The following is a 26,199-nucleotide window of genomic DNA, read 5'->3' on the forward strand; positions in this document are numbered from 1 at the left end:
GGTTTGATCGAATCAAACCACATATCCCAGCAATAAAAAAGCACTCAAGTGTTTACAGGGTCTGTGAAGCCAGCCCAAGGATTTACATTATTGACCCTGTATCTCCATTGTGAGTGTGAGCATGTGTCTGATTGGGGGGATTACTGGGGCTATTATAGAGAAAATGGCGCTGTCCATCAAACTGCTAAAGCCAGGATATTGCCTGGAACATGGGCTAGGGATTGCAAGGTTCAATGTCGAAGCGATGTGCACCCAGGGTTTACCTTGGCATTCTTAACCGAAAATGCAGTATTTTTCTTTTTGTAATCCGTGAAATCTTAAAGGCACAGCATTAGTGCTCCTGGGGAACAAAGAAACCCTGGATGGTGCCAGTCTTTTGCATACAAATTGCACATCTTCTGCTGGGGAGTATATTTACGTATATCTTCCTATATAAAAACAACTGCAATTGCACTGCTGTGAAGGGCATTGCCAAGCAATGTGTTCACATTAACATTACCCTGCAGTAACACTGCTGCTGTGAAGGGCATTGCCAAGCAACGTGTTCACATTAACATTACCCTGCAGTAACACTGCTGCTGTGAAGGGCATTGCCAAGCAATGTGTTCACATTACCATTACTCTTCAGTAACACTGCTGCTGTGAAGGGCATTGCCAAGCAACGTGTTCACATTAACATTACCCTGCAGTAACACTGCTGCTGTGAAGGGCATTGCCAAGCAATGTGTTCACATTAACATTACCCTGCAGTAACACTGCTGCTGTGAAGGGCATTGCCAAGCAACGTGTTCACATTAACATTACCCTTCAGTAACACTGCTGCTGTGAAGGGCATTGCCAAGCAACGTGTTCACATTAACATTACCCTGCAGTAACACTGCTGCTGTGAAGGGCATTGCCAAGCAATGTGTTCACATTAACATTACCCTTCAGTAACACTGCTGCTGTGAAGGGCATTGCCAAGCAACGTGTTCACATTAACATTACCCTGCAGTAACACTGCTGCTGTGAAGGGCATTGCCAAGCAATGTGTTCACATTAACATTACCCTTCAGTAACACTGCTGCTGTGAAGGGCATTGCCAAGCAACGTGTTCACATTACCATTACCCTGCAGTAACACTGCTGCTGTGAAGGGCATTGCCAAGCAACGTGTTCACATTAACATTACCCTGCAGTAACACTGCTGCTGTGAAGGGCATTGCCAAGCAACGTGTTCACATTAACATTACCCTTCAGTAACACTGCTGCTGTGAAGGGCATTGCCAAGCAATGTGTTCACATTAACATTACCCTTCAGTAACACTGCTGCTGTGAAGGGCATTGCCAAGCAACGTGTTCACATTACCATTACCCTTCAGTAACACTGCTGCTGTGGTGATCCCAAACTGAAGTTTACAATGATTTTAATTCATGAATAAATTAACAGCTACTCAGTCTCAGTGACTTTTAATAACCCAATCCCTTTAATTGAGACCTACTGTGTGTATATATATATATATATATATATATATATATATATATATATATATATATATATAGTTGATTTTAAGGGATGTAAGTGTCAGTATTATCTACCTGCTTATCTACACGCACTTCACAAATAAAGATTTTCTTAGCAGAGCACTATGTTGCATAGCTGAAGAACCACTTTCACTTCACACTCTTATTCAGGAAACCATGCTCGACATCACTTATACAGCTGAGATAACCTGTGGGGGGTGGGGGGTGAAGTCTCTGTGCAGTAAATATAAATTGTGGGTCTGGCAACAAAGGCCCCTTCCCCTCTTCTTTGTAAATAATGACACCATTGCTGAGGAAACGGTGCTGTGTGTCTGAGTGATAAGCCTAATAAAGTCATAGCAGGGTGGAGTGGAGCATTGAGTGGAAAAGAAGCACTATGAGCAGAATGTTCCTAATTCTCAACAGCAGTCTTTACGCTGCCTTTCTTCTCGGTGCGGCCTAATGACCTTTGTCTGGAGTTTATTTTAGGTGTGGATGCAGTCCAATGCAAACCAAAGCAAATGGAGGTAGGCTTTAGTAGAGCACTGCTGTTATTTGCATCTCAACAGGACCACGAGACATCAAACATCATCACACTGCATTGATCATGAAAGACCTATTTGCTCAGAGACTCATTTTTCACATGGTAATGCAATGCCTCAGATACATTGCTCTTTTGAAATATATGTGTGTCTGTGTGTGTGTGCAAAGTGCACCTTACCTGCATAACATAGCGGCTCAAATAAAAAAATGCATTGAATTTCAAGTTCTCTACACTACATACATCGGTGAGTCCTGGGCAAAACATATTTCAGTACAGCTGCAGAATCACACAGTATGAAATCAAGTGGAAAAGCACAGGGGTAGCATCTAAAAAGATTCTACTTACAAATTGAAGGAAGATTAATTGAAATGTCCATAGTACTAACGGCTATGTATGCAAGTTAGGAGATTGCGTTGAATAACTCTTTGGACTGTATTGGATGATTATGTATGGGACAAGCTGAAACATTTGGCCTCAAACCCATACGGGTTGAGGACCGATCGCCTGACAGGTTAAACAAGGGGATAGGCCCCTGTGATTGACCATGGGGTAGTTGAAGCAAGGTGGTGATTGGGGGAGGTGGAGGGATGAGAGCAGGGTATGTGACGGGTCAGTTTATGTTGTTCATGACTCGAAGGGGATGTAGTGGGTGTTGGAGGGGGGGGTCCTTCATCCAGAACTGAAGATAATGAAGTTAGCAGTGCTCCAGGACCCTATGTCCAGGACCCTAATCTGTATTTTCAGCCCTTGCTTTGCACTGTTACTAATATAGTAGTGTATTAGTAAAGCAAGGGTCAGCAGTAATCACTGAAGCAGACAGTAGCCTTTAAATTCGGGGCGTGAGTTATTCAGCAAGTCTGTTGATTCTTGATCTTGAGAGCTGTCTAGCATGCTGCCTCACGCTTTCCTGCATTGCAAACGGGCTTCATGCCATTTCTGAAGCAGACTGTTTTCTTCAGGATTTATTTTTTTTGTTGGATTAAGTTCAGTTTTGTACTCGTGAAACTGTTATAGATTGTTATTAGAGATAACAACAAAACTCTTGCAGAGTTTCATGAATAACAAAGTGTGTTTTATTATTAAAAGCAGTCTTTCTTTTTATCTTTGCAAACCACCATTTTGTTCATAATTTTCTACAAGCTAAACTATATAATAAAACAGCCTTTTAATAAATTGTTGAGAACCTTTATCCCTAATTAAGTAGCATATATACTCCTTTATATAAAAAAAAATACTGAACATGATATTGTATTGTTATTCAGTATTTTATATTTGATTTTCTTTGACCATAAAATACAGCGGTTAGAAATGACTTGTCGTGATGTGAAAAGTATTAATAGTTCTTCTCAGAGATCCATCTCTCTCTTCTTGTGGAAACCCGGAATGAAATAATAACAAACTGGCTGGGAGTTTCATTGTTGAGGCTTCTTTAGTATCCTTGTGTGTGAGGACAAGTTCCCAGACCCAGCTATTTCTGCTTCAAAGTGAAGTTTATTGCGTCTAAAGCTTTTCCAAACATACCGACTGTAATCGAACGCTGGAAAGTGACTCAGCCGGGCAGCCACCCCTCCCAGCGCCAATTTCACTTTTAAAAACAAAACCTCTCATATCAGATACTGAAGCCTGGACAGATATTTTAAAGCCACTCTGTGTAAAGTGAGTTTTGTTGGTCTGTCTTTATAGAGCTCAGTGGACTGCAGACTTCATGTGAGTGTATGGACTGGGAATGCTGAAGCAGCAGTAGCTGTGTGCTGAACAGCTTTGTATCCCTGGTAAATAACTCCAGCCTTAAATGGCGTTGATTTGGGCATGACAGACCTGAGATTGACAGGTCTGGAGTTCAGTCCACAGCAGGGGGGGGGGGGGCTCTCAGAAAGGATGTCAGCCTGAAACCGCTGCACTGGGCATGACTGCATTGAAATCAGCTGACAGCACCAAGTGTGCCAGGCATCCCTCGTTATCCAATCCCTGCACTGCAGATTAATATCACCATTCATTTATCAGTGGCCTGCATAGTTAGGGGAGATGGGCTGAGAGCATTCCTGGTGCTCCTTTGTGCATGAGCGTTAAATGCACTGTGACACCCGGAGCGGGTTCACTTCAGGTCGTCTCTCAAATCCTGTCCAATTAACCCTGACTGCTTTGAAGCTTCTGGTTAGAAGCTTTATTGCGGCTCACACCAGAATAGTGCTGCAACCTGAGAAACTGGGTTACAGTACGTTTTACAGCCACTCTACAACAATCAGATCCCAATGTTCAAATAGAAAATATGTGTTATAGCACTGAGACCACTGACAGCAAATTATTGAGAAATAAAAGTTTTATTACGGCTGCATTTCCCCCGTCGTTGAAAAAGTGAGGGGGACATGTCCCCTGCGCCCCCCGTAAATAACTCCTGTGATTATCATAGCACTCCTCAGAGGACAGCAGTTTAGTACAGAAAGCAATCTCGCAGTTCAGATAGGGGATCTCTGCTTCATCGAATTGGCAATGTTCACCTCCTCATACACTATGCTTAAAAACAAAGGATCGCTTGAGTAATTCCTGTGGTGAGTGGCTGTACAGATCCAGGGCAGAGGGGCAGGAGGAGGACTCATCCAGACTAGCATCTGGTAAAACATATCAGCCACTCGTTAAAGCTGGATTACTGTAAAGAGATCTAGCTTCATTAATCCAATCAGAGCTGCCTAAAGCTTGTCTCCGGGAAGGGGCCGTGACGTCATCAGTGTAAGGTGATTAGCAGAGAGAGATGGTTAATGTGATAACTTCTATCCTTCTTACACCTATTGAAAGTATAGACTTCTGTTGTACAATGGGATTTGTTGTTAGGGAGGAGGGATCATTGGCCCAGTAGAGAAAGAGGATCAGCAGATTGTTTTTAGGAGTAATCAAAGAGGTGTGAATGATTTGGAGGCAGGAAGGTTTAGCTGGAGAAAGTTTGAGGTCAAACCACATCCAGTGGCTAGCAGAACAGCACGTATTATCACCAAGAGAGCAGCCAAACTCTGATGCAAGCTGAACGGGCTGCAAACGGCAGCACTGCTTTAGAATATTTCAGGATTGAATGGTGCTGAATAGTGAGGCTCTACCACATCAAGGGCTGGTAAACATTCCAAGTTGGACCCTCCTTATTCTGTTAGTTAAAACAATGGTATTCGTTATTTTGTCTGAACAAGATACAGGGAAATCTAAGCAAGAGCTGTCAATAAGTAAGTATATAATTGTGTTTGAACAACTTTTACAGAAAGTTAGAGAGCGTCTCACCACAAAATATAGTCACGTGAGATGAACCCTTACAGGAATTAACATATCAACTTGGCTAGATGAAGTTGTTGAGTTGAGGAGTCACGATGACAGCTGCTTGTGTGCTGGTATAGAAGCAGTGTCATCCCTTTGAAGTAGTCATTTTCACAAAGAAGTTAAATTGAGCTGAAACAACAACCCGTCACCAGAATAAAAAACTCTGATAAAAGTGTATGTAGTATCTGTGACTGAGCTCAGCACGTAAAGATCAGTGAGACAAATCCAGCCTGACCTTGTGAAATACAAGTAAGCAGCACACTCAGCCCATTGTAGTGCACATACACGCATGTTCTTTCCCTTCTAGAATTGAGCAACAGTCCCTTCTGATATTGAGCTAAACAACCCCTCATTTCAGACGCTTTCATTATTTATCTCTTTGAAGAGGAAACCCAGGACTTTACATTAGTTTTAGTGCAATACAAGGCTGTCTGTTTAACAAAAAAACTTAACCAGCTTTCCACGACCTTTCAGACAGCATACAGTGAACTGAAGCAAGCCAGCTGCTTTTTGGGCCATCTTCCAATATTCATCCAGAAAGCTGTCTCCCACAGCAGTGAGATATCTCTGCTTCTGACTCCTACATTGCTTGTGTCTGTTAGGAAGTTGCAAACAGAAAGAAAGCTCATGTCACCAGTGTGTTCAGTAATAGCTTAAGGTGTGAGGGGTATTGAATTAGAAGTTGACTTTTTTTCATTGTACTTTGACAACATTTTATTAAACGTTTACAAATGAGGACAAGAAATGGCTTTGACTTTCTGAATGACAGTAATTCATTGCGTATCTGTCTGCGGTGGGACCAGAGGGAGGGCGGGGATGTAAAACGTCAGATGAATGAATCCTGTTTTAAATACCATGGTACACAGCTGTAACAATTACTGTATTCACACAATTATTGATTTGAGATTCAGCTTTTATTAGGTCCCCTAAATCCCTTGTTTAGAAAGATACAGGGTATTAATGCTTGTGACAGAGTAGCTGTCTGCCGTGTGGGTGCGTGCATTCATTGCTGAGTGACAGGCAGGAGATCGAGGCATAGGTTGAAGTTGATACGCCCCCTGCAGGCGAACAGGATTTATTTACCTATCAGCACACTGAACAGCCCACGTGACCCTACCAGCAATGGCAGCACATGGAGCACATTCAACACAGTGTATGAAAGCTTTGGTAGGATCTACAATCTCTGAACTAATTTTTGTTCAATAATAAACTAAATTTGCTGAAGAGATTGATCATGGCAGATAAACAGTTAGGGTGGATATGTGATGGGCAGATACACAACCGATTACTGGATGCTGATTACGCTGAAACAATGAATAAAAAACAGGTATCCTTTGTGAAAGAAAATTGCAATAAATTATGATAATTTGATATTTACTGATATTTAATTAAAACAGATACAGATTTTAAGTGTTTTGTTGAAATTTACAAAATATTAAAAAATTAATTTATAAATATTTATTAATAATAAAAATTTTAAAATAAGTTAATGGATGTTTTACAATTTCCATTTTTTAAATAAAAAATTATTAAAAATAAAATAAATGTTGTTTAATAATTATAAAAACTTTTTTTTTTAATATTAAAAAAATAATTATTAATGTTTTAATGAAACTGTAATAATGAACATTAAAATTATAAAACATAGTTAAATTTTTTCTTTTTCAATAAAAAAAATACTAATAATAATTTATTGTACTTGGCAACATTTATTAAACGTTTACAAATGAAATCTTATTTGCAGAATCCATAAATGCCGAATGAGCCCCCTCCCATCCTCAGTTATTTAGACAGCCTTGCTTCCTTCTCTAACATGCCCTGCATGGTAAAGGTCACTGTTCCTGATCTGAATATTGGCAGGTTAGGCGTTATGCTCACGGGTTCTCTGTCATGATGAGATCCAGGCTGTGCTCATTTAACTTTCTGCCCTGAACCTTTCTGAGACAGTAAGAAAATAAAAATGCAAAGAAAATAATGTGTGCATTCACATGCGTTGGGGCATAAGACTAATGCAGCACTTTGTGCACATTCTGGAAGATGCACAGCAGGATCACCTAGTCAGTATTCAATATGCAAGCTCAGCACTTGGATTACACAATGTCCACATTCTCGAAGATGCTCACCTAGGCAGTGTGCAGGCTCAGCACTTGGATTACACATTGTGCACGTTTTCGAAGATGCTCACCTAGGCAGTGTGCAGGCTCAGCACTTGGATTACACATTGTGCACGTTTTCGAAGATGCTCACCTAGGCAGTGTGCAGGCTCAGCACTTGGATTACACATTGTGCACGTTTTCGAAGATGCTCACCTAGGCAGTGTGCAGGCTCAGCATTTGGATTACACATTGTGCACGTTTTCGAAGATGCTCACCTAGGCAGTGTGCAGGCTCAGCACTTGGATTACACATTGTGCACGTTTTCGAAGATGCTCACCTAGGCAGTGTGCAGGCTCAGCACTTGGATTACACATTGTGCACGTTTTCGAAGATGCTCACCTAGGCAGTGTGCAGGCTCAGCACTTGGATTACACATTGTGCACGTTTTCGAAGATGCTCACCTAGGCAGTGTGTAGGCTCAGCACTTGGATTACACATTGTGCACGTTTTCGAAGATGCTCACCTAGGCAGTGTGCAGGCTCAGCACTTGGATTACACATTGTGCACGTTTTCGAAGATGCTCACCTAGGCAGTGTGCAGACTCAGCACTTGGATTACACATTGTGCACGTTTTCGAAGATGCTCCCCTAGGCAGTGTGCAGGCTCAGCACTTGGATTACACATTGTGCACGTTTTCGAAGATGCTCACCTAGGCAGTGTGCAGACTCAGCACTTGGATTACACATTGTGCACGTTTTCGAAGATGCTCACCTAGGCAGTGTGCAGGCTCAGCACTTGGATTACACTTTGGCATGCATTAAAAGTCACTGATGCCTGCTCCCACCAGGATTGCATGCACCCACAATATGCAGTATTTGGACCCTGAGGAACATGCTGTGCATCCGGATTGCCGGTGTGACTCCCTGGGAGCTGCTCCTCAGTATCAGAGGCTTGTGAGTTGCAGGCGTAGCTGCAATCCTGAACACAGTGTCCTGAACAGAGAGGCTGAAAAGGGAAAGGGCGAGCCATACAGGTACTGCGGCTGGGTAACAGGACAGGATGATCCTCTGACCTCACCTTAGGGACCTGTTGGCTGGACAAACTGTTTTGTGAAGTCATGATTATTATTAAAACATTTTTAATGATATTCTTATTAAGTTTTTTTTAAATAACATATGTACACTCTTATAATACAAACATATTATAAAATGTGTAACTTTACCAATCACAGATGTAAAAATCAAAACCCACAACCCATGCCCATTCCTTCAGTGATGATTATTACATAGTTGGAATAATATGATAACCAAGGTTGCAGTTTTAAAGTCACCATAGTGAGCCAGCAGCAGCATATATCATACATCTATTTGTGTTATTTATTTAAAAACGAGCTTCACATTTTAAGGAAGTCATTGAATCACTGTGTCTGTACCAACAGCATTTAATATAGTTATAATAACTATCAATGTACAGGTGGAACCTGTTTAAAACCTCTACGTCAGTCCAGCATGCTTTATAATCAGATGCAATGGTTTAGCTAAGAAAAGCCTGATGTATCCCGTCAGGAATACCATACATATATAATCATGTTACTATGAGATTATGTACTGTGTGGAGGATTGCATTAGAAATCTACCAAGGATTTAATATAGTCTTTAATCACTTTTACTAGCTCAGCTTGCGTTTGGATTTATCTTCAGCATGTGCTAGTATACCTTATGAAACCTGTAACTCCCAGAGCACAGTGTAGACTAAACCCTCTGACATGATTGCAGAGTAGTGCAGGTGGTAAAGCGGTAGCTACATCTCCCTGACTGTCATTTAACCAGGGTGTTACCGCGGTAAGAAAGAAGAAGCCAACGTCGCCCCCTTATTTATTAAAACCCAACCTGGATGCATGCGCTGGGCTAGTCCTCCGTGCGGTGACTAGCAAATACTGTATGCTTTGTTTTAGCATCTTGAATGAAGTGGGTTACCCTATTGCAGCATGACGCTTTGTGTATTCATCCGGAGAAAAGCGCAGCACGTTCATCATAGTTACAGGCATCTCAATGCCTATCCACGAATATGGGTTTCACCGCATTAAAAATTTACGACATAGATTTCTCTAAATATTCTTCGGGGAGTAATAGCAAGCAGACTTATGAGGCCTCCCTGTGGAGGGGAACAGATATGTTTTTGTAAATAACCCACTGCTGGCCCTGTTTTGAGATTGAATCCATTGATAGAAATGCCAATGGGTCCCCATTTTTTGTTTGTTTGTTTTAAATACTTTTATTTTATTTTCCATAACTGTCTACGGGGGGAAACACAAAATGCATACCTGTTCCTCCTGTGATGAACACATAACTATCCCACAGAGGGCTGTCATTTTTCATTAGGAACCACCTTAAGCAGGCAGACTTCTGTCAAAATAGAGCAGGACTGGTGTATTTGCAGGTCACCATTTGCATAGAAAGAGTCATTTTACCCTTGACTGAGGGCCATTTACACAGTGCTTTCAATCACAAGTTAATTCAAGGCTGTTTTGAAGATGAATTGGAATTGAAACTGTTCTAAACTGTTGTTTAACAAGAGTATAGAAATGTTCCATGAATACCAAATTCAATTGAATCCATCAGCACAGACAGTCTTTCTCAAGTCATCCTGAGTTCGAAGCCCTGCAGTGTACAGTGCGTGTGCTGTAGGGCAGGACTTGACTCTACCTGTGGATCATCAGTAGTGAACCCCCCTGGCATAATGTGTTCTGAAAATAAAGAACTTGTGTTTATAGGCGTTTTTTTGTACCTGGTGCCACGTAGCACTGCAGACTGTTAAAACCTATTTGAATGCTACCCAAATGAAGCAGGGAAAGATGCAAATAAGGGCAGTAACTTTTTCTTCTAGGCAGACCTAGATCCAGAGATAAGGAAAGGCTAGGGAGTGCTTTAAATTGTAAAGCAAGCTTCAGCACACAGCGTGGGGTTTAGAGAACTAGCGTTTGCACTCGTGAACAAACACAGTTAGGTTGTAGTGCACAAGGTGGCATTGTTTAAACAAAAGTATTACGCTTTTGTTTTGCAAATAAAATTATATTTCTTTATTTCTTAATTTTTATTTTTTTTATTGATTCAATTGGAGACTGAAATGATCTTCCAAAAGCACAGCATGATAAAAACAATTACATGACTAAAACCAAACAGTTACGTTATATATGTCAAGCTCTCTTCAACACGCTCTGTGTTTATTCCTATCTCATGTTGTAACATTAACACAATTTTAATTTAATAGTTAATTCATGAACAGAGGAACCCCTTTGAGAACAAGTCCTCACTCTCGAGTAGCTGCTCTGTGCACAGGAGTATTTAATCTGCACAGGTGTTCTTCAGTGAAACAGGCATACAGTAACTGTCATGTTGTAAAAGTTGTTGCTGCCCATGTTCTTGCCTCAGCTCTGTCCCGGAGGGAGCTGCTTTTAACACAGGTAACAGATACTCTATATAACTAGCTGTACTGGTTTGGCAACTCAGAAACCCACGCAGCTAAAACTAAGACCCAGCTCCTTGCATACTGGGCTCCAAACAGGACCTGTGCTGGACAAAGCCGGATCTAGTACAAGTACAGTAGCGGTCCAAGCCGCAGGGGAGAGTGGATTGGATTAACCGAGCCCTCCAGCCTGGAACTATAAAAATCCAGCAATTCACCAGCCTCCCTTTGCTTTGGTACACTGTGATGGTGATGTAATTGGCAGATCTGATATCTGAGAGAGAGAGAGAGAGAGAGAGAGAGAGAGAGAGAGAGAGAGAGAGAGAGAGAGAGAGAGAGGCAGGCTGCAGCCTTGTTACATGCTGTCACTAGAGTATTGCATCACCAGGAGGGATGGTCACGTTGCACTAAACGATGACATCACCCAGCTGGTTCCATTCGCCGGACAGCAGTCTGTAGCTGCAGCCCCAGCAAAGGACTTCTACTCGTTTCTCTTTTCTTGTTCCCCATATAGAGAAACATATAGAGAGCCCATTATATTTTTATTAACATCTTTCCAGTGTGCATTCTCTTAAATAATTGCTTGGATACTAAGCTACAATTCTGTGAATGAGCTGTATATGCATACTGGGCATGCAGATATACATATTGATTTGTTATTGTTTTGAAGAATGTTGTCAGGACCAAACCCGGGTCACTGATCACAAGAGTTCGGAATGGACTTGATTCATGGGTGACCTTTTGAACCCAAGTAGCAGTCTGCAGTTGTCTGAAAGGATCTGGCCAGTAATTCACAGGGGTTCATTCTTTTCTATTGCTCATGGCAAGGCTATTGTGAGACGCACAAATATAGGTGCATTGCATTAAATGGATTGCGAGAGAGAGAGACACAGTATAGTGCTCCCATGGTCAAATAGTATCCATGCAACAGCATATGATTCCTCTGGCACTAAATAGCCAATGCACTTCAACATCCATGTCCACAGTGCCCTTGAGCTGTACATTGTGACGGTCCAGTCCGCTCCGTCTGTACATTGTGACGATCCAGTCCGCTCCGTCTGTACATTGTGACGATCCAGTCGGCTCCGTCTGTACATTGTGACGGTCCAGTCCGCTCCGTCTGTACATTGTGACGGTCCAGTCGGCTCCGTCTGTACATTGTGACGGTCCAGTCCGCTCCATCTGTACATTGTGACGATCCAGTCCGCTCCGTCTGTACATTGTGACGATCCAGTCCGCTCCATCTGTACATTGTGACGATCCAGTCGGCGCCGTCTGTATATTGTGACGGTCCAGTCCTCTCCGTCTGTACATTGTGACGGTCCAGTCCGCTCCGTCTGTATATTGTGACGGTCCAGTCCTCTCCGTCTGTACATTGTGACGGTCCAGTCCGCTCCGTCTGTACATTGTGACGGTCCAGTCCGCTCCGTGCCCATTGACCTCTCTGTGCCGGGGCTTTTTAAATCAGTTCAGTTGGCGGGTTTCTGGGCAGCTGCTGCTGAAAAGTCTTGCACTGTGGAATTCACATATCAGTAAATAAAATTAAAAAAAACATTTCACACACTTCATTTGAAGTTATGGATGAATCGCTGTTTAACATATTTATAAATGGTTAAAAAAAATATTGTCACCTTTAAACTTGAACCCATTTCACTGAGAAAGACAAAGTAAGAGTGGACATTTAGTACTGCACCCCACAGTAATGAACAAGTCACTGTACATTTACTAACCATTAACAAATAAGGAAACACATGCATTACAATGGTAGTAAACTAGCTACTGCATTAAGAGTTAACAAACAAAAAGAATAATAAAGAGTTGCACACAGATGTGATTTCATCCCCGCTTCGTCTCATTTACACGAGCCTTCCTTTTCAGAGGCTGCTGCAAATGAAACAAGCGGAAACCATAAATAGCCAGGAGTAGTACTTAAGAGCACACGGTGCCTCGCACAGCAGGCACGATGGGAGTATGGAGAGAGCGCTGCCATGCAGAACCTGCTGCACCCTGCTTCTTGCTTATATTTGTGCATTCGTCAGCGTGCAGTTTTTAAATACAGGGATGTTTTAAAATCAATTACCAGAATATGCATACCAAAGTGCTGAAAATACGTTTGCAATTGAGGCTGTCTGACGTTGAATACCTTCCCTTGTGTTGTTTTTGAATGTGAAGTATGACCGCAAGGCCCTATTGCTCACACAATGCACGGATCCCTTTGTGTTATTTCCTTCTATTCAGAGCCAGTTCTCAGGGGCTAAAATATTCTTTTTTTTTCTCTGCAATTAATAGCAAAAGTGCTGACTGGCCAAACAGGTCATTCTCATTCACTGTAATCTTCCATAGTAATTTGAAACATATTCTATACAGAGATTGAATGTAGATTTGGCAAGCTACTGTGTTCTCTCTCACACAGCACATGCTTCCAGTGCTCATAGACTCAAGGGCTACTTTATATCATGCAAATTGTCCTCCAATTTCATAGCTTACCTCTTTAGTACCCTATTATATAGTTCTGGATTGTTTTTGCTTAGACCTTAATTTGTCGTGCTTACTAACTATTCCAGTCTATATTTGTTTCTGACAAGACTCCTTTACAGAAGTAAAGTGAGGTGGGGATGCATATCATTGTTGCACAGGCTTCAGTGCCCAAAGCTTCACCTATGGGCTTCAGTCCATGGTACAACACTAATATGCCTCCCCACCTCCCTCCCTACCTCCCTTCACAAGGCTGATTTTCCATAGGTTTTTGTTGGAATAGTTAGTAAGCATGGCAGATAATGTCAGATTTTAATAAAGTTGTTGTGCTGCTGAAGTGCAGCTCCAGCACAGTTTCTATGCAATCTTACAGTAATGCCTTTCCAATGTACTGCATATTTGCTGCAGCTTTTCATGCAGACAGCCCTTGTGTTTGTTTGGAAGTTCAAAGCTGTAGAAATCGTCAAAAGATCAGGCTCCACAGTAGTCACTCAAATCTCCATAAGGAACAGATGCATTTGCATTCAAGGCATCACATTGATCTGAACTTTACTTTTCCCTGGGTCTATGGAGGCTCATATCGTATATCTCAGATATCAGCAACTGTAAACTCCATGTTGTGTCTTTAAAACTTAGTCAGTCCTCTTTTCTCGCCCTTTCTATCTATCAGGCATCGGTTAGCTGGGTCTTGTAGCCAGGCAGACTAGAATCTCTGTATCAGTTACTCATGCCTGCCCCTTGGGCATAAGCACAAATGCAGCACAATTTACATGTGGGAAAACTCTGAAAGAACAGTAATTGCCTGAATTGTTAAAGTTACAGTGTTTATAATTCTAGCGTTTACCAGGGTGTCTCATAACATTCACAGAAATGCATTTTTCATTCAAGAAGAATGTCACATTTTACTGTACTGAATCACTTTTATATGCTTTGCACTGTTCTGTTTCATCTGAAAATTTTATGAGCCATAACAAAAAGGGATGGGCTCTGGGATGTATGTAGGTGTTATAAGTGGTGATCAGGCAGCTTCTAACAACAGCACACACAGAAAATGAATATCTTGATAAAAATGGAATCTGTAGGCATAAGTTATTTTTGAGAATATGGTTTTAAATGAAATCCCTACTTCTGTAAGATAACATTTTCAAACAATGTGATTTGAAACACTTTTTCAAACATACACTCCAGGACAGAGCCTTAGAAAGACTCTACTAAGCTTGTATTGTGTTTGTAAAATTGGACTTGTCTATCTGCCTGTGCAGTTCCTCTCATTAGCACAGCTGTGTCCCCGACTCCACTATCATGTTGCTCTACTTTGTTTTCCAGAACTTTTCACTTCCAGAGTCTGTGGCACTATAGCATGCTGGAGTGGGAATGTGGTATATTTATTTAATAATAAAACACAATGTTAAATAAAAGATCTAAGTTATGTTCATATAGTTTGTTTTTTTAAATGATTATACAATCCTAAAGATTCTAGGTAATGCAAAACTTTTGGCCAGCTTCCTAATTTTATACAAATTAATAATGGATAAGTTACCATTGTATAAAATACATAGGTATTAATAAGTATTACATTTATTTGTGTAGTACAGTAGCTGCTTCTTTCCTCATTGCATATAACTTCACCTAATAATAATAATAATAATAATAATAATCCCACTCCAACATGCTATATTACCAGGTGCCATAGTTTGGGAGCTCATGCAGATAGGGTCCATATCCCAGAATCCACCTGGCAGTATCAAAACCTGGATAATCTTAGTTTTTTTTTTTTTTCTTTTTTGAATACTTCCTGATTAAAAATAGATCACGTGATGTGGGTTCTGATTAAAAGTAAGCAATAGCTAAACATTATTACCCAGAAGCACTCAGAATGACTTGGGTACATGTTTTATCCAGGGTCTCAAAGGGTTTAATTTAAACACAAAGCACACGCAGTACAATCAGTTAACTACGAACTCCTGTCTTAATTTAGCATCGATTTCCTAATCGTAATTTTATTTTTTTATTGTTTTAATACCTGACAAACGCAAACAGGTATTGTTAAACAGGCCTGATAACTTATTTGTCATTTGACTGTGAACCGCTCAGAAAAAATAACCACGTTTGTGAGTTACAAATGTTCTTTTTCCAAATGGTTCTTTTCCCTTTGTTCTTCATAGTAACTGTTTCAGCCAATCACACGCTGTCAGACGATTTTCCAGCCTGTTGAGTGGCTGGGAAGGACGGGTACAGAACTCAATAGCACCGCTGCCTCTAAAGAAGCGACACAACGACGCAAACCCCGACTTTGGCAACAGAGCTAAAGTAATCCTCTTCTCCCATTGGCTCCTGAATTTCGGAGCCTGCGTGCTGCTGCGAACCTAACCTCGACTTGCAACCGGCAAGCAGTGGAACGAACCACTAGTTACCACAACCTAGGGGAGGGGGGTATGCATTGTACCCTCTCTCCCCAAAAAAGCAAACTCTTTACAAAATTCCCATACACAAAAATATATAAGTATAAAATTTCAGTAGCACGTTGAGATTGTCAAAGATTTGTAATCCTTAAATGTTGTACGCTTCGATGTCAAAAGTACACCCCCCCCCCCCCGCTGCTAAAGTGGTGGTTTCGGGATGAAGTGAAAGGTTGAAAGCTGCCGGGCTGGAGAGCTGTTAAAATGAAGGCTGCAGTTTGAGCGTTGCAGCGGCTGGAGAGAATGGTAGAGCTGGCATCTACATTCTGTTCTGTTACAGCGGGGCACCGTGCAAAACTAGCAAAGGTGTCTAAAGCCTGGTGCTTTTAACGGGTTTTTTTGTTGTTGTTTTGTTGTTTTTTGTATTATTCTGAAGCGGGTATTCAGAGCTCGAGACTGTTAAAGTTTAGTTGGTTAGTTAGTCTGCTGTAATAATAAGTGTTTTGTGTAGTTTTTTTTTTTTTTTTTTTAATTGCAAAAGAAAGTGTGTGTGTTTAATCTAGACAATGTATAACACAGTTTGGACTATGGAGCAAGACGATAATGACTGGAGAGACGTCATGATGCCATATTCAACGGAGTTGATATTTTATATCGAAATGGATTCGCCACCAGGTACACAACGGATTGGTCACCTCTTTTTGTTTTATTTCCTTTTTATTTCCTAAATTTTGTTAGTTCTGATGTGTCACTGTTGTGGTCTTGAAGACGCAGGGATCTCTTAAAAAGCAGCAATGTGTTTGATTTATATACATATATAGCTCGTATTTCATAAATATCTAGGTTGCTAAACCTGCTAGTTTCAAGAGACATTGTACTGTACTTTTAAGGATTTGTGTGCATCAGACATAATTAACCTCATTGTCAATCAAGATCTCTGCAAAATAAAACAATTTAAAAAGCTAAGCTATGCCTAGTAACATTCTTTTATTATAACGTAGAAGTTAAAACTTATCGACTTCATTTAAATGCATATATATGTTATATAAAGCACGCATTTCAGTGAAGTGTTTTAAATTAATAATACCTATCTTTAGGGTCAGTGGGGTTGTATGTACAGTGTACTTGTTTTGTAGTTGTCGCTATGCAGGTGTACTAACCATGAAGTAATTGCTTTTGTTTTATGTCTGTATCTGCTCTTGTGTAATACGCTTGTATGTTGTATTATTACTTGTTCCCAAAGGAAAGGGGCACTGCATGTTGTGCACCATCCATTTTATACAGTATTGTAATCAATATTCTCTACAGGACTCGCTTGTTTCCAAAATATTATTTGAACACGCTAAAATTGGATACATTGCTGTTTATTATTATTATTATTATTATTATTTACTCCTTAGTCTTCTAAGGCTCCTGTACAGTGTTTCGCAATTAATTTAGTGTTCTTTTGTAACTGATGCAGATCATTATGTTAATATAGAAAGGGATAATTTAAATATACAGTATAGTACAATATAAACACACGTTGTGATGTGCAAATTAGATGTGTGTATACCGATATCAATGTTAGAGTATGGAGTATTGTTATGTGAAAGGGTTACTGTTTTATGCAAATTTGTGCTTTGTTCATTTGTCAACCCCAAAACACCTGATTAAGAACCATGACTATGACGATGGTACTGTAATTTATAGTGCTCTGAAATGCAAACATATCTTGTTTGATCACCTGTAAGGCATCTTTCCAATAATGGATTCATGGGACAGTTTCATCTTTAGGTTGATCGACTCCCTTTTTTTGCTTAGCTGATCTCATTTTATGTTGGACTATCAGAGGCAACTGGACATGCACTGAGTATTTGCCATTAGTTTTTCCCCCTCTGTATTCAGTCATGTCAGGAAATTGCATGTGGAAACACTGTTGAACAAGGCATCCTGTAGCTTGTTTCGATTTTTATTTTGCTCTTGTCATTTTTGTTTAAGAGGGGAGGGGGGTTACAGTGCCCCTTAGTGTTTATAGGGGGAGGGGGGTGTAAGTAACCCCACTCTAGCTTTGCATTGGTGTTACTGTGCATTAGCACTGATCCAAAGGCCTGGAGAAATGCACACAGGTTTTAATGAGGGAGAAGTGTGTTTTGAAGCAACCAGGTTTCCTAGTTGTGTCTAGAGAGCATGGTCCCACCCAGAAGGTTTTTGGTAAATTCCTGAGTCTGTTTTTGTGCTGTACCCGGTGCTGTTGAGGCGCTTTGCAGTCTGCTTCAATTGACAGCACTCATTTCTTTGTTAGAAGCAAGTGTATTCTGAAGATGTGCAGCTTTTGTATTTATCCACGCTCTTATTAATGCAAGATTCTACTTTGGATTGTTTTCCTCTGTGGTGAGCACTGCTGTCTCTGAGATCTGTTTTTGTTGCAATGCAATTCCAGTACGATACTGTATTGTTGCAGGGTAGGTCAGTGCATTTACAATCCTTGTTGTAATTGGGAACCTGGTTATCTGTGTGCAGTGTGTTTTGCATAGTTTTATCGCACGCACCCCCCCCCCCCCCCCCCCCCCCCCCCACACACACACACACACACACACACACACACACACACAGAGCATTAAATTGCATGTTGTTGTTTTTTTGTTTATTGCATCAAAGCTTATGTTGTGCTTGATTAAACCATAAAAAATCCTTGACTTTTTATGGTTTAATCATAAATATTTTTTAATCTGAAAGCATTCCACTTATTGTAAATATATTGAATGTTCTTGCCTGATGCAAATCATGAGCAGTGAGTATTCTTAGTCTTATTATGCTTACCATTCTGCAGGCTCATCCCAATCAGAATTCAAAATAAGACTGCTTCATTTGCATGGTGTTTTAACGGCAAGGGAGGGAAATAAATACTGTGGATTTACCTGCAAATAAAGTATTGGTATTAAAAGACAAAACTTAAATTGCACCAAGCATAAAATCTTAGTCTGTGTTTAAGCCCCCTGCTGTATTTAGCCTACTTTTTATATATTTTTTTTTCACACAGTATGTGTGTGTGTGTGTGTGTGTTTTGTGTGTGTGTAAAACCATGAAAAGCAGGCTTCTGTCGAATACATTCTCCTAGTGTATAAAAGTGAACACAAAAGCCTTGACGTGTGAATAACTACAGTAGACTTTACTTTGTAATCCAGCCATTCGTTACTCTTCAGTAAAATGCACTCTGCAGCATGCCACCAGAAAACCCCGCGGGCACCATTTCAGAGGTAGAGAGGTAGCCCGGTCTGCTTGTGTGGAGCTACTGCAGCTGTTTAATTGAGAAGCCTTTCATCATTGGAAACTTGGTTTTAGGATCAGTATCTGGTTTGTTTTTTTTTTTTTTTTTTTTTTTTTTAAAAAAAAAAAAAAAAACAAACCAAAGAGAGAGATGTATATTAATTATATCGGTCAGTGGGGATTCTTTCTTTCGGCAGCTTGAAAGCGAGAGTTAGGGAGGTGAGGTCCTACAGATGTTCATTAGAATATTTATTACAGTGGAATTGAAATCAGAAAGAGTCTTGGCGTGCTTTAGGAGTTAAAGGGAGGGTTATGCTGTGTTTTATGAGCTTGGAATGGATAATCAGTGGGTGAATGCCAAGGGCTCCACCCCGGAGTTGGGTGGGAGGAGGGGGGTGCAGCGACGCTCTATTAAGAACGTACAGGAGGGGTGTAATCGTTCGTTGTGTGTCGTGACAATGGTTTCATGCCATCTCAATAAGATTAACATTGTTTCAGTTTCCTACTGTTTTAGAAGAAAAGCATTTCTCTTTAAATTTTTTTTTTTTTTTACTTTTGTCTCCATTACAATTATTCAAAAAGCTGGTTTAAGTAATTTTTTTTTTTCCTTTTTACTACCTAGCAAGTATAATATGTTGGCAGCAATAAGCCTCTGACTACAAACAAAAATTGCAAGTTTAGCTAAGCAGTTTATTGTAAGCAATGTGTGTGGAGAGTGAGACATCCTATTCTATCCTGTACCATGGCATATCTGAATGCAGTATGCAGTACTGGGTTATTTGGCTGGGTTATTCTATCCTGTACCATGGCATATCTGAATGCAGTATGCAGTTCTGGGTTATTTGGCTGGGTTATTCTATCCTGTACCATGGCATATCTGAATGCAGTATGCAGTTCTGGGTTATTTGGCTGGGTTATTCTATCCTGTACCATGGCATATCTGAATGCAGTATGCAGTTCTGGGTTATTTGGCTGGGCTATTCTATCCTGTACCATGGCATATCTGAATACAGTACGCAGTTCTGGGTTATTTTGGCTTCTTTGACTCATGTACTGTGGTAGGTTCTTGCCCTCTGTATTGTGTCGTAACATGGTAAATATAAAAAGCACTGTATGCAAACCAATCCTCAAGGTTCAGTGTTTGCAGGACATGGCATGGCTCCTTTTTGCTGTAAGCTGATGTTTCTGTTCTGGTAGTACATGTTAAAGAAAAGACCCAGAAAATACGTAAATTCCACAGGTACATTTTTTGTAACTCTGTATAGTATTGTATGAGCAAAATGAATTGGTCAGCTTGCTCTTGGTTCATGTGTGACTTTTTTGTATTTAGGCAGCAATACGTGTCTCTTTTTTTTTTTTTTTTTTTTAATAATAACATTTTGTCCTCTCCTCTCCCTTGGTCAGTGTAAATCATTCGCTATGTTAGACTCCTAGCACCTCTCAACATAGTCTTCCTGTGCCTCTCACTGTGTCAGGAACACAGGGCCCTCCCTCTGTGCTCCTATTGGCTGACACTGTCTCCATTCAGAGATTAGTTCTGCCAGGACTGATTTAGGATCAGGGTTTGCGGTCTGTGAGGGAGGAAAGGGGAGGGGGAGCGTAGGGGGTTACTAACGAGCGCTTTGCAGAGAGGCATCCAGCCCGAGCACCTACACACAGCACTCCTCCATGCGTGAAGAAGAGCTGGACAAGCTTTACAATGCACACCAGGCAGCTGCCGGAGCAGGCGTCTGAGAGCGGTAAGGGCTGGGGAAATATTGTAAAGCTTGTTCTTTTGTATAATTGACAGGAGCTGGGGGAGGTTTAACCACATACGGTTTCAACGCAGTGAAAATGAATTTTGCTAAATGTACCATTCTGGTGTGGTAATGTGGGACAGTATACATGTTGACTGAGCACTGCTCAAGTGCCTGTATCAATATTGCTGTGTGCTAGTGCAGTGGATTCTGATTGCACCTGTACTTTTGAATACTCTGTATGCTGTTGGTGATTCTGCTCTGTGCATGTACTTGTGCAGCAGTGAAACTGAACAATGGGATAAGCTCAACACTGCACCCAGTGAGGCATGGTCAGTTTCTAGGATTAGGTTGGTGTGAGCTGCAGTAGTGTTTGCAAGACGCTCCAGTCTTTCAGTAAAGAGGCTTATCAAATGGCGTTCATCTGGCTACAATGTACCGTACTGGTTGAACCTGTGGCTGCAGTCAAACCCACGCATAACGGATGCGGTCTGAAAGTATTCACCTCAGACAGGTAACCGTCTTTACCATATATTCTAATTGAATATGGACTTTGCTTTTAAAAGTGAAAATAGTGATCAAATCAACAATGCAAAAAAAAAAAGCTTCAGTGGAGTTGAATGGAAAAATTGGTAGAAGTTAGAATTCAGATTAACTGGGCTTGATCCCATGAAGCCAGGAGGTAGGATGACTGCTGCAGTGTTCTGTTTGTGTTCGCTGTAGCGGGTTGTAATTTCACCAGTACAGTATGTGAAGCACCACTTTTGTATTTCAAAAGCGCGCAGATGGACCTGACAGTAGGCTTGCTGTTTCTGTTAATTCACTAAATATTTGTGCTGGACCTTTGACCCTTTTGTATTGAGTAATACAATAATGTGCTTTGTCTGCATGCAACACTTATTTAATTTTTTATAATAATTATTTGATCCAGAATATATTGCAGCGATAGATGAAAATGGCTCGAGCACAGAAACAATGGAAAGCTCTCTAGCATTATTGAGACTTTGACTTTTAATAGTAAGAATGTCAGATTTAATTCGTAGTAATTATCTAATTTTGAAATTATATATATATATATATATATATATATATAAAATAAATAAATAAAATTACAGTACAAGGTAAAACGTTCAGTGTTTTAGGATAGCTTTTTCTCCCAAGTCAGTGACCAGTGTTTACTTGTTCCACCCAGTCCAGCCCCACAGCTGTGTCAAAAGGCTCCAGTTAAATGGCTTTAGCAGAGCGCTGCCTTTTCTTTTGTTGAAGAATCCAGCCACCTTTTTTTGTGCTGCTGGGGCTCAACAGGATTTCATGCTGGCTCCTGATCCACGCCTCCAGTGCTCCATCGCTATCTCTGCTCCAACACCAGAAAGCTCAGCTCTGAGCCTGAAACTGACATTTTCATTTGTGCATGTTCTTTCAATTGGGTTTGCAGTATTGGCCCATTGCAAGCGTGCAGCCTGTCTGCCTGGCCGCCCGGGCGCTTAGACATTCAGTTTTATTTTTTATTCTTGCAGTCTAGGGTGAGTTGTCCTGGACCAAGCCCTATCAATGATCTCTTTCAAATTCCACAAAGCTTCCCCACTGATTTAAGCAGGACTGTAAAACCGATTGTTGCTGTGCACTGTAATGTAGGGGTATGTTTTATTTGTCAGTTAATTTTAAATTATCTATACTGTAATCAGCAATGTGTGTCCGTTGTACATCTGCTATTAGCAGTTTAATTAAATTAACAAAGCACAAAAACCGGGGAGGGACTGCTCTTGGATATTGCCCTACACGCATCTCATTTCTGTTTCTCTTTGTGTTTCTATACATCTCTTGGTTGAGCTTCCTGGTGGAGCTCTTTGAGAAGCAGAGGGGAGCCATAATTCAGCTGCTCTTGGGCGTATGTTTCTAGCGTTATGAATGACTCTTTCCTGCTCACTGTGTATTTAAACGGTGCCGTTGTGGAGCCAAAAGGGGGGTTGAGGGGAGTAAATGAACAAAGTACAGACCAAGAAACCATTGGAAAGGACTGCTGCCGCACCTGCCTTTTGGCTCCCTTACCGTTAAACTGATTATTAAATACATAGTTACCTTCCATGGGGCTCTGTTTGCTTTGCCCCCAAATTCTTGAATTGTATGTTGTGGTTAAGATTCAGTGCCCTTTTTTTTTTTTTTTTTTTTTTTTTTTTTGCAGAGAGCTCGCTGGACCCTCTACTGTGCATTGCTTTGAGACCCAGTTACATTACTGTGATAGCATTGGGAATTTCTGGGGCTCTTCTGCCTAATGTATGATAGTTTGATTGTGGGTGAATTTGTGACCTAAGCGCTCATTCGTATAGTACGCTAATGTTGGCCAAAACACCCGTCAACTTGACTTTCTAATAGTTTTAATTTCTTTTATAATGGTGCTCGTGGGCTTGGGTGCAGATGATTGGTTTCTAGGGCGTGTCCTGAGTTCTTTTTAGTTATTGTTAATCTGTTGAGCTGGTAAAGCGGAGATCTGTTGTGAGAAGTGTCTTGTTGCTGTTGACTAACACCAGTTGCCAAATGGATTCTAGCCTTTGATGTGCACACATCTGAATTGCTTAATAGTTTTGTAACAGTGATCATTGTTTGAGCTTCTAAAAATATATTTTCAATTAATTAATTGGGATGAATGTTACACTGACAGCTGCTACTGTAGTGTATATTGTAAGCAAAGCTTAGAATTAGGGACTTCTTTTTTTTTTTTTTTAAACCTGATACTGAATACTTTCGTAAAATTAAAGAAAAGGATTCCATCTAAAGGTTTCCGCAGCCCAGGATGATAAATGTCATTGCTGTCCTCCACCTCCTCAGTGAAGATTTGTGTTCTCGCCAGGATGCCTTCACACTCTCATCTGGAAACTGCTGTTTTTCGACACCCCGTATTGTCATGTAGCTAGTCAGACAGTCCAGAGAAACTCAAGCTAACAACAAAACAGCACCTGTGTCTTCCTCCTCCTCATGACATGTCCGTCTCCCTGAAGGGCTTGTCTGTTCCTGTTCTAACAAGTCTGGGCTTGTCTGGGGCTGGGGATTCCTTTTGTGAGCAGGAAGAGGGATTCTAGAATCCCAGGAAGTGTTACTTGGAATCCCCCATTCCAAACAGCCTTGGCTGTCCCATTCAAAACTGAAAGTGAAACAAAGGTGCTAGATCCCTTATCCCTGATACAATCATCAAAAAATACAATAACGCGTCATTAACCAAGCATACAAAACACCTGTATTTCAAATCTGAAACATCAAGCATCCTGTCAAGCAACAGGGTATTGGTATTGGGAGCACAGTCGGCACCCAATATGTAACCTTTTCTGTTGAAAATATTCACTATGAGTGAATAGAAAGAATGTAAAGCTAGGTTATTTAAATTGAAGGGGGTGTGGCCACCATATGCTGAATCTGAAAATGAAGACCTTGTAACAAAGGCTAAGCATGCTCTTTCCTTTAGAACTGCTATTCTGCAGTTCTGCACATCCCCAGGCGTTTCAACTTGAAACAAACAGCTTCTGGCACAGACCGGGTTAAAAGAATAGGCTGGAGTTTATTGAATCACTTGGCTGGTTTCAAAATGAATATCGCTCAACACCGTAGAAAGTTGAAACGGGGCGTTTGATGTTGGGACCCCAGGGTGCGAAGCGTCTGGGTCAAGGTAAAGGTTAGTTTGGATTGGCCCATCTGGGCAGGGCTGTGGTATACAGGGAGAACACAGGACCTACTATAAGCGTGCTGGGTTTTTCCACGTCTCCTGGTGGTTTGAAATGCTGCACCTGGGCCAGCATATTTAATCCTAAACCAGGCTTTCAGGGCTGGTGTGTGGGGTGATGAAGTGGCAGTTTTAGTTCTACCACAGTGTTAGTTTTCTTTTTGATATACATTAGTAGACAGTGATACTGTGATACAGCCACCTGAATCTTTTGTATCATAGTTTCTGTTGGATGGAAATTACGTCAACTATACTGTGTCATTTTTTTTTTTTCTGCTATATATATTCTAGAAATGTATAGTCTAGGGTGCTGGTAGTTCAGCTGTTTTACTAAAAAAAAAAAGCACCGCCTCTCTTACCCTTTGAGCAAACTGTCTACAGTTACACACCAGGATGTTTGTGTTTTATACTGAAGTCCTCAAAAAGGGAAGTCTTGTGTATAGTTAATCGTGCAGTACCATTTAAACAGTAATATAAGTACTGCACATGTACAGGGGGTTGGGGCAGGGGTACAAATGCCATCTAAATGTAGAAACTAGGAAAGGCACAGCTGATTTGACGGACTTAGGCTTTCATCTGAAGGTGTTTGGTTAGCGGGCGTTTCTGTATTGCAAACCACTCAAAATGCACTTCCTGAGGCATTCTGGAGAACAGACTGATTTTGTGAAAATTCCCACCCCCAACTTCCTTGAAGGAATTGGAGGCAATGGTTTGGATGTTGTCCTCGTGTTTCTTGGAGGACATTGCGTCAGTCTCCTATAGGAATTGATTTAGCCTATAGTCTAGCTGACTGTCTGAGGAATCTGTAAAAAAGATTTAGTAAGATCTGCTTCTGCTGCCACTTGTTTGCTTGCACTTGTTTATTTCCCCGTTGGGTCTCTCTTGGTGCAGCCTGCAGTGTAGCCCATCTTTTATTGTTGATTTGCTGCTCTGTAGTAATGTCTCTTTTTTTTTCTCTCTTTCAGCTCTTCCTCCAAAGCCACCCAAATCAGTGACTCCAGTCAGCACAAATGTGATTAAGGACACAGGCAGCATATCGCTGCAGGAAGCAGAGTGGTACTGGGGAGACATATCTAGGTAATGCTTATACTTTAAAGGAAATGTATTGGTTCAGTGCTTACTGCTTGTATATCTAAAGATCCAGTACTGTAGATAGGGACCTGAGGTTACAATCCATTCAGAAAATACATTATTTTGTCTCTGCATACAGTATTTATTCACTTCACTATGTTGATGGTGACAATTAATAACCTCCCCACTGCCAATACTGTCTGAAATTGTGTTAAGTATCGCATGTACTGCAGTAGCATTGCACAACAGGCTACATCACTTGAGCAGTAACCCTTTTAGTTTATAATTGCTTAGAATGAATATCTAAACAATCTATAAACATGTTGCTAATTATGATATTCACAATTATAGAATGTGATTAGAAATGATACTTGGTTATAATGGCTATGGTCTATGTCTCTCACCAGTTGTAGGGGCTGCTTTGCTTCTGTAGCAGTTGTACACTTTTGTCATTGTTTTTGTTGCTGTTGTTTATAATCACTTCTAACAGATACCTAAACTAAAGTGTTGCAACTTAAGCCATGACTTTGCACATCTTGGGAAGAATTGAGGCTGTCGGGCAGATGCTTTTTAATAAGGAAAGTGTTGAGTCTTATACAAGACTCTTTCCAAAGAAGCCTATAAACCCACAGGTTTTTAGCAGATTAGAG

General features: G+C 40.8%; 1 protein-coding gene across 6 annotated transcripts in view; it reads left to right on the plus strand.

Moving 5' to 3' along the window:
• The window catches only part of LOC121330558 (phosphatidylinositol 3-kinase regulatory subunit gamma-like), a 107,322-nt gene that overhangs the window by 74,927 nt on the left and 6,196 nt on the right, over positions 1-26,199 (plus strand). For 3 of the 6 annotated variants that reach the window (XM_041277155.1, XM_041277156.1, XM_041277157.1), the window contains one exon: positions 25,444-25,555. In XM_041277155.1, the coding sequence (XP_041133089.1) occupies positions 25,444-25,555 (112 nt within the window). Of the gene's footprint in view, positions 1-16,059; positions 16,457-20,657; positions 20,770-25,443; positions 25,556-26,199 lie in introns of those variants that run through there. The other 3 variants (XM_041277160.1, XM_041277158.1, XM_041277161.1) reach the window with 3 other exon arrangements.

This window comes from Polyodon spathula, chromosome 18 (assembly GCF_017654505.1).
Source record: "Polyodon spathula isolate WHYD16114869_AA chromosome 18, ASM1765450v1, whole genome shotgun sequence".
NCBI lineage: Eukaryota > Metazoa > Chordata > Actinopteri > Acipenseriformes > Polyodontidae > Polyodon > Polyodon spathula.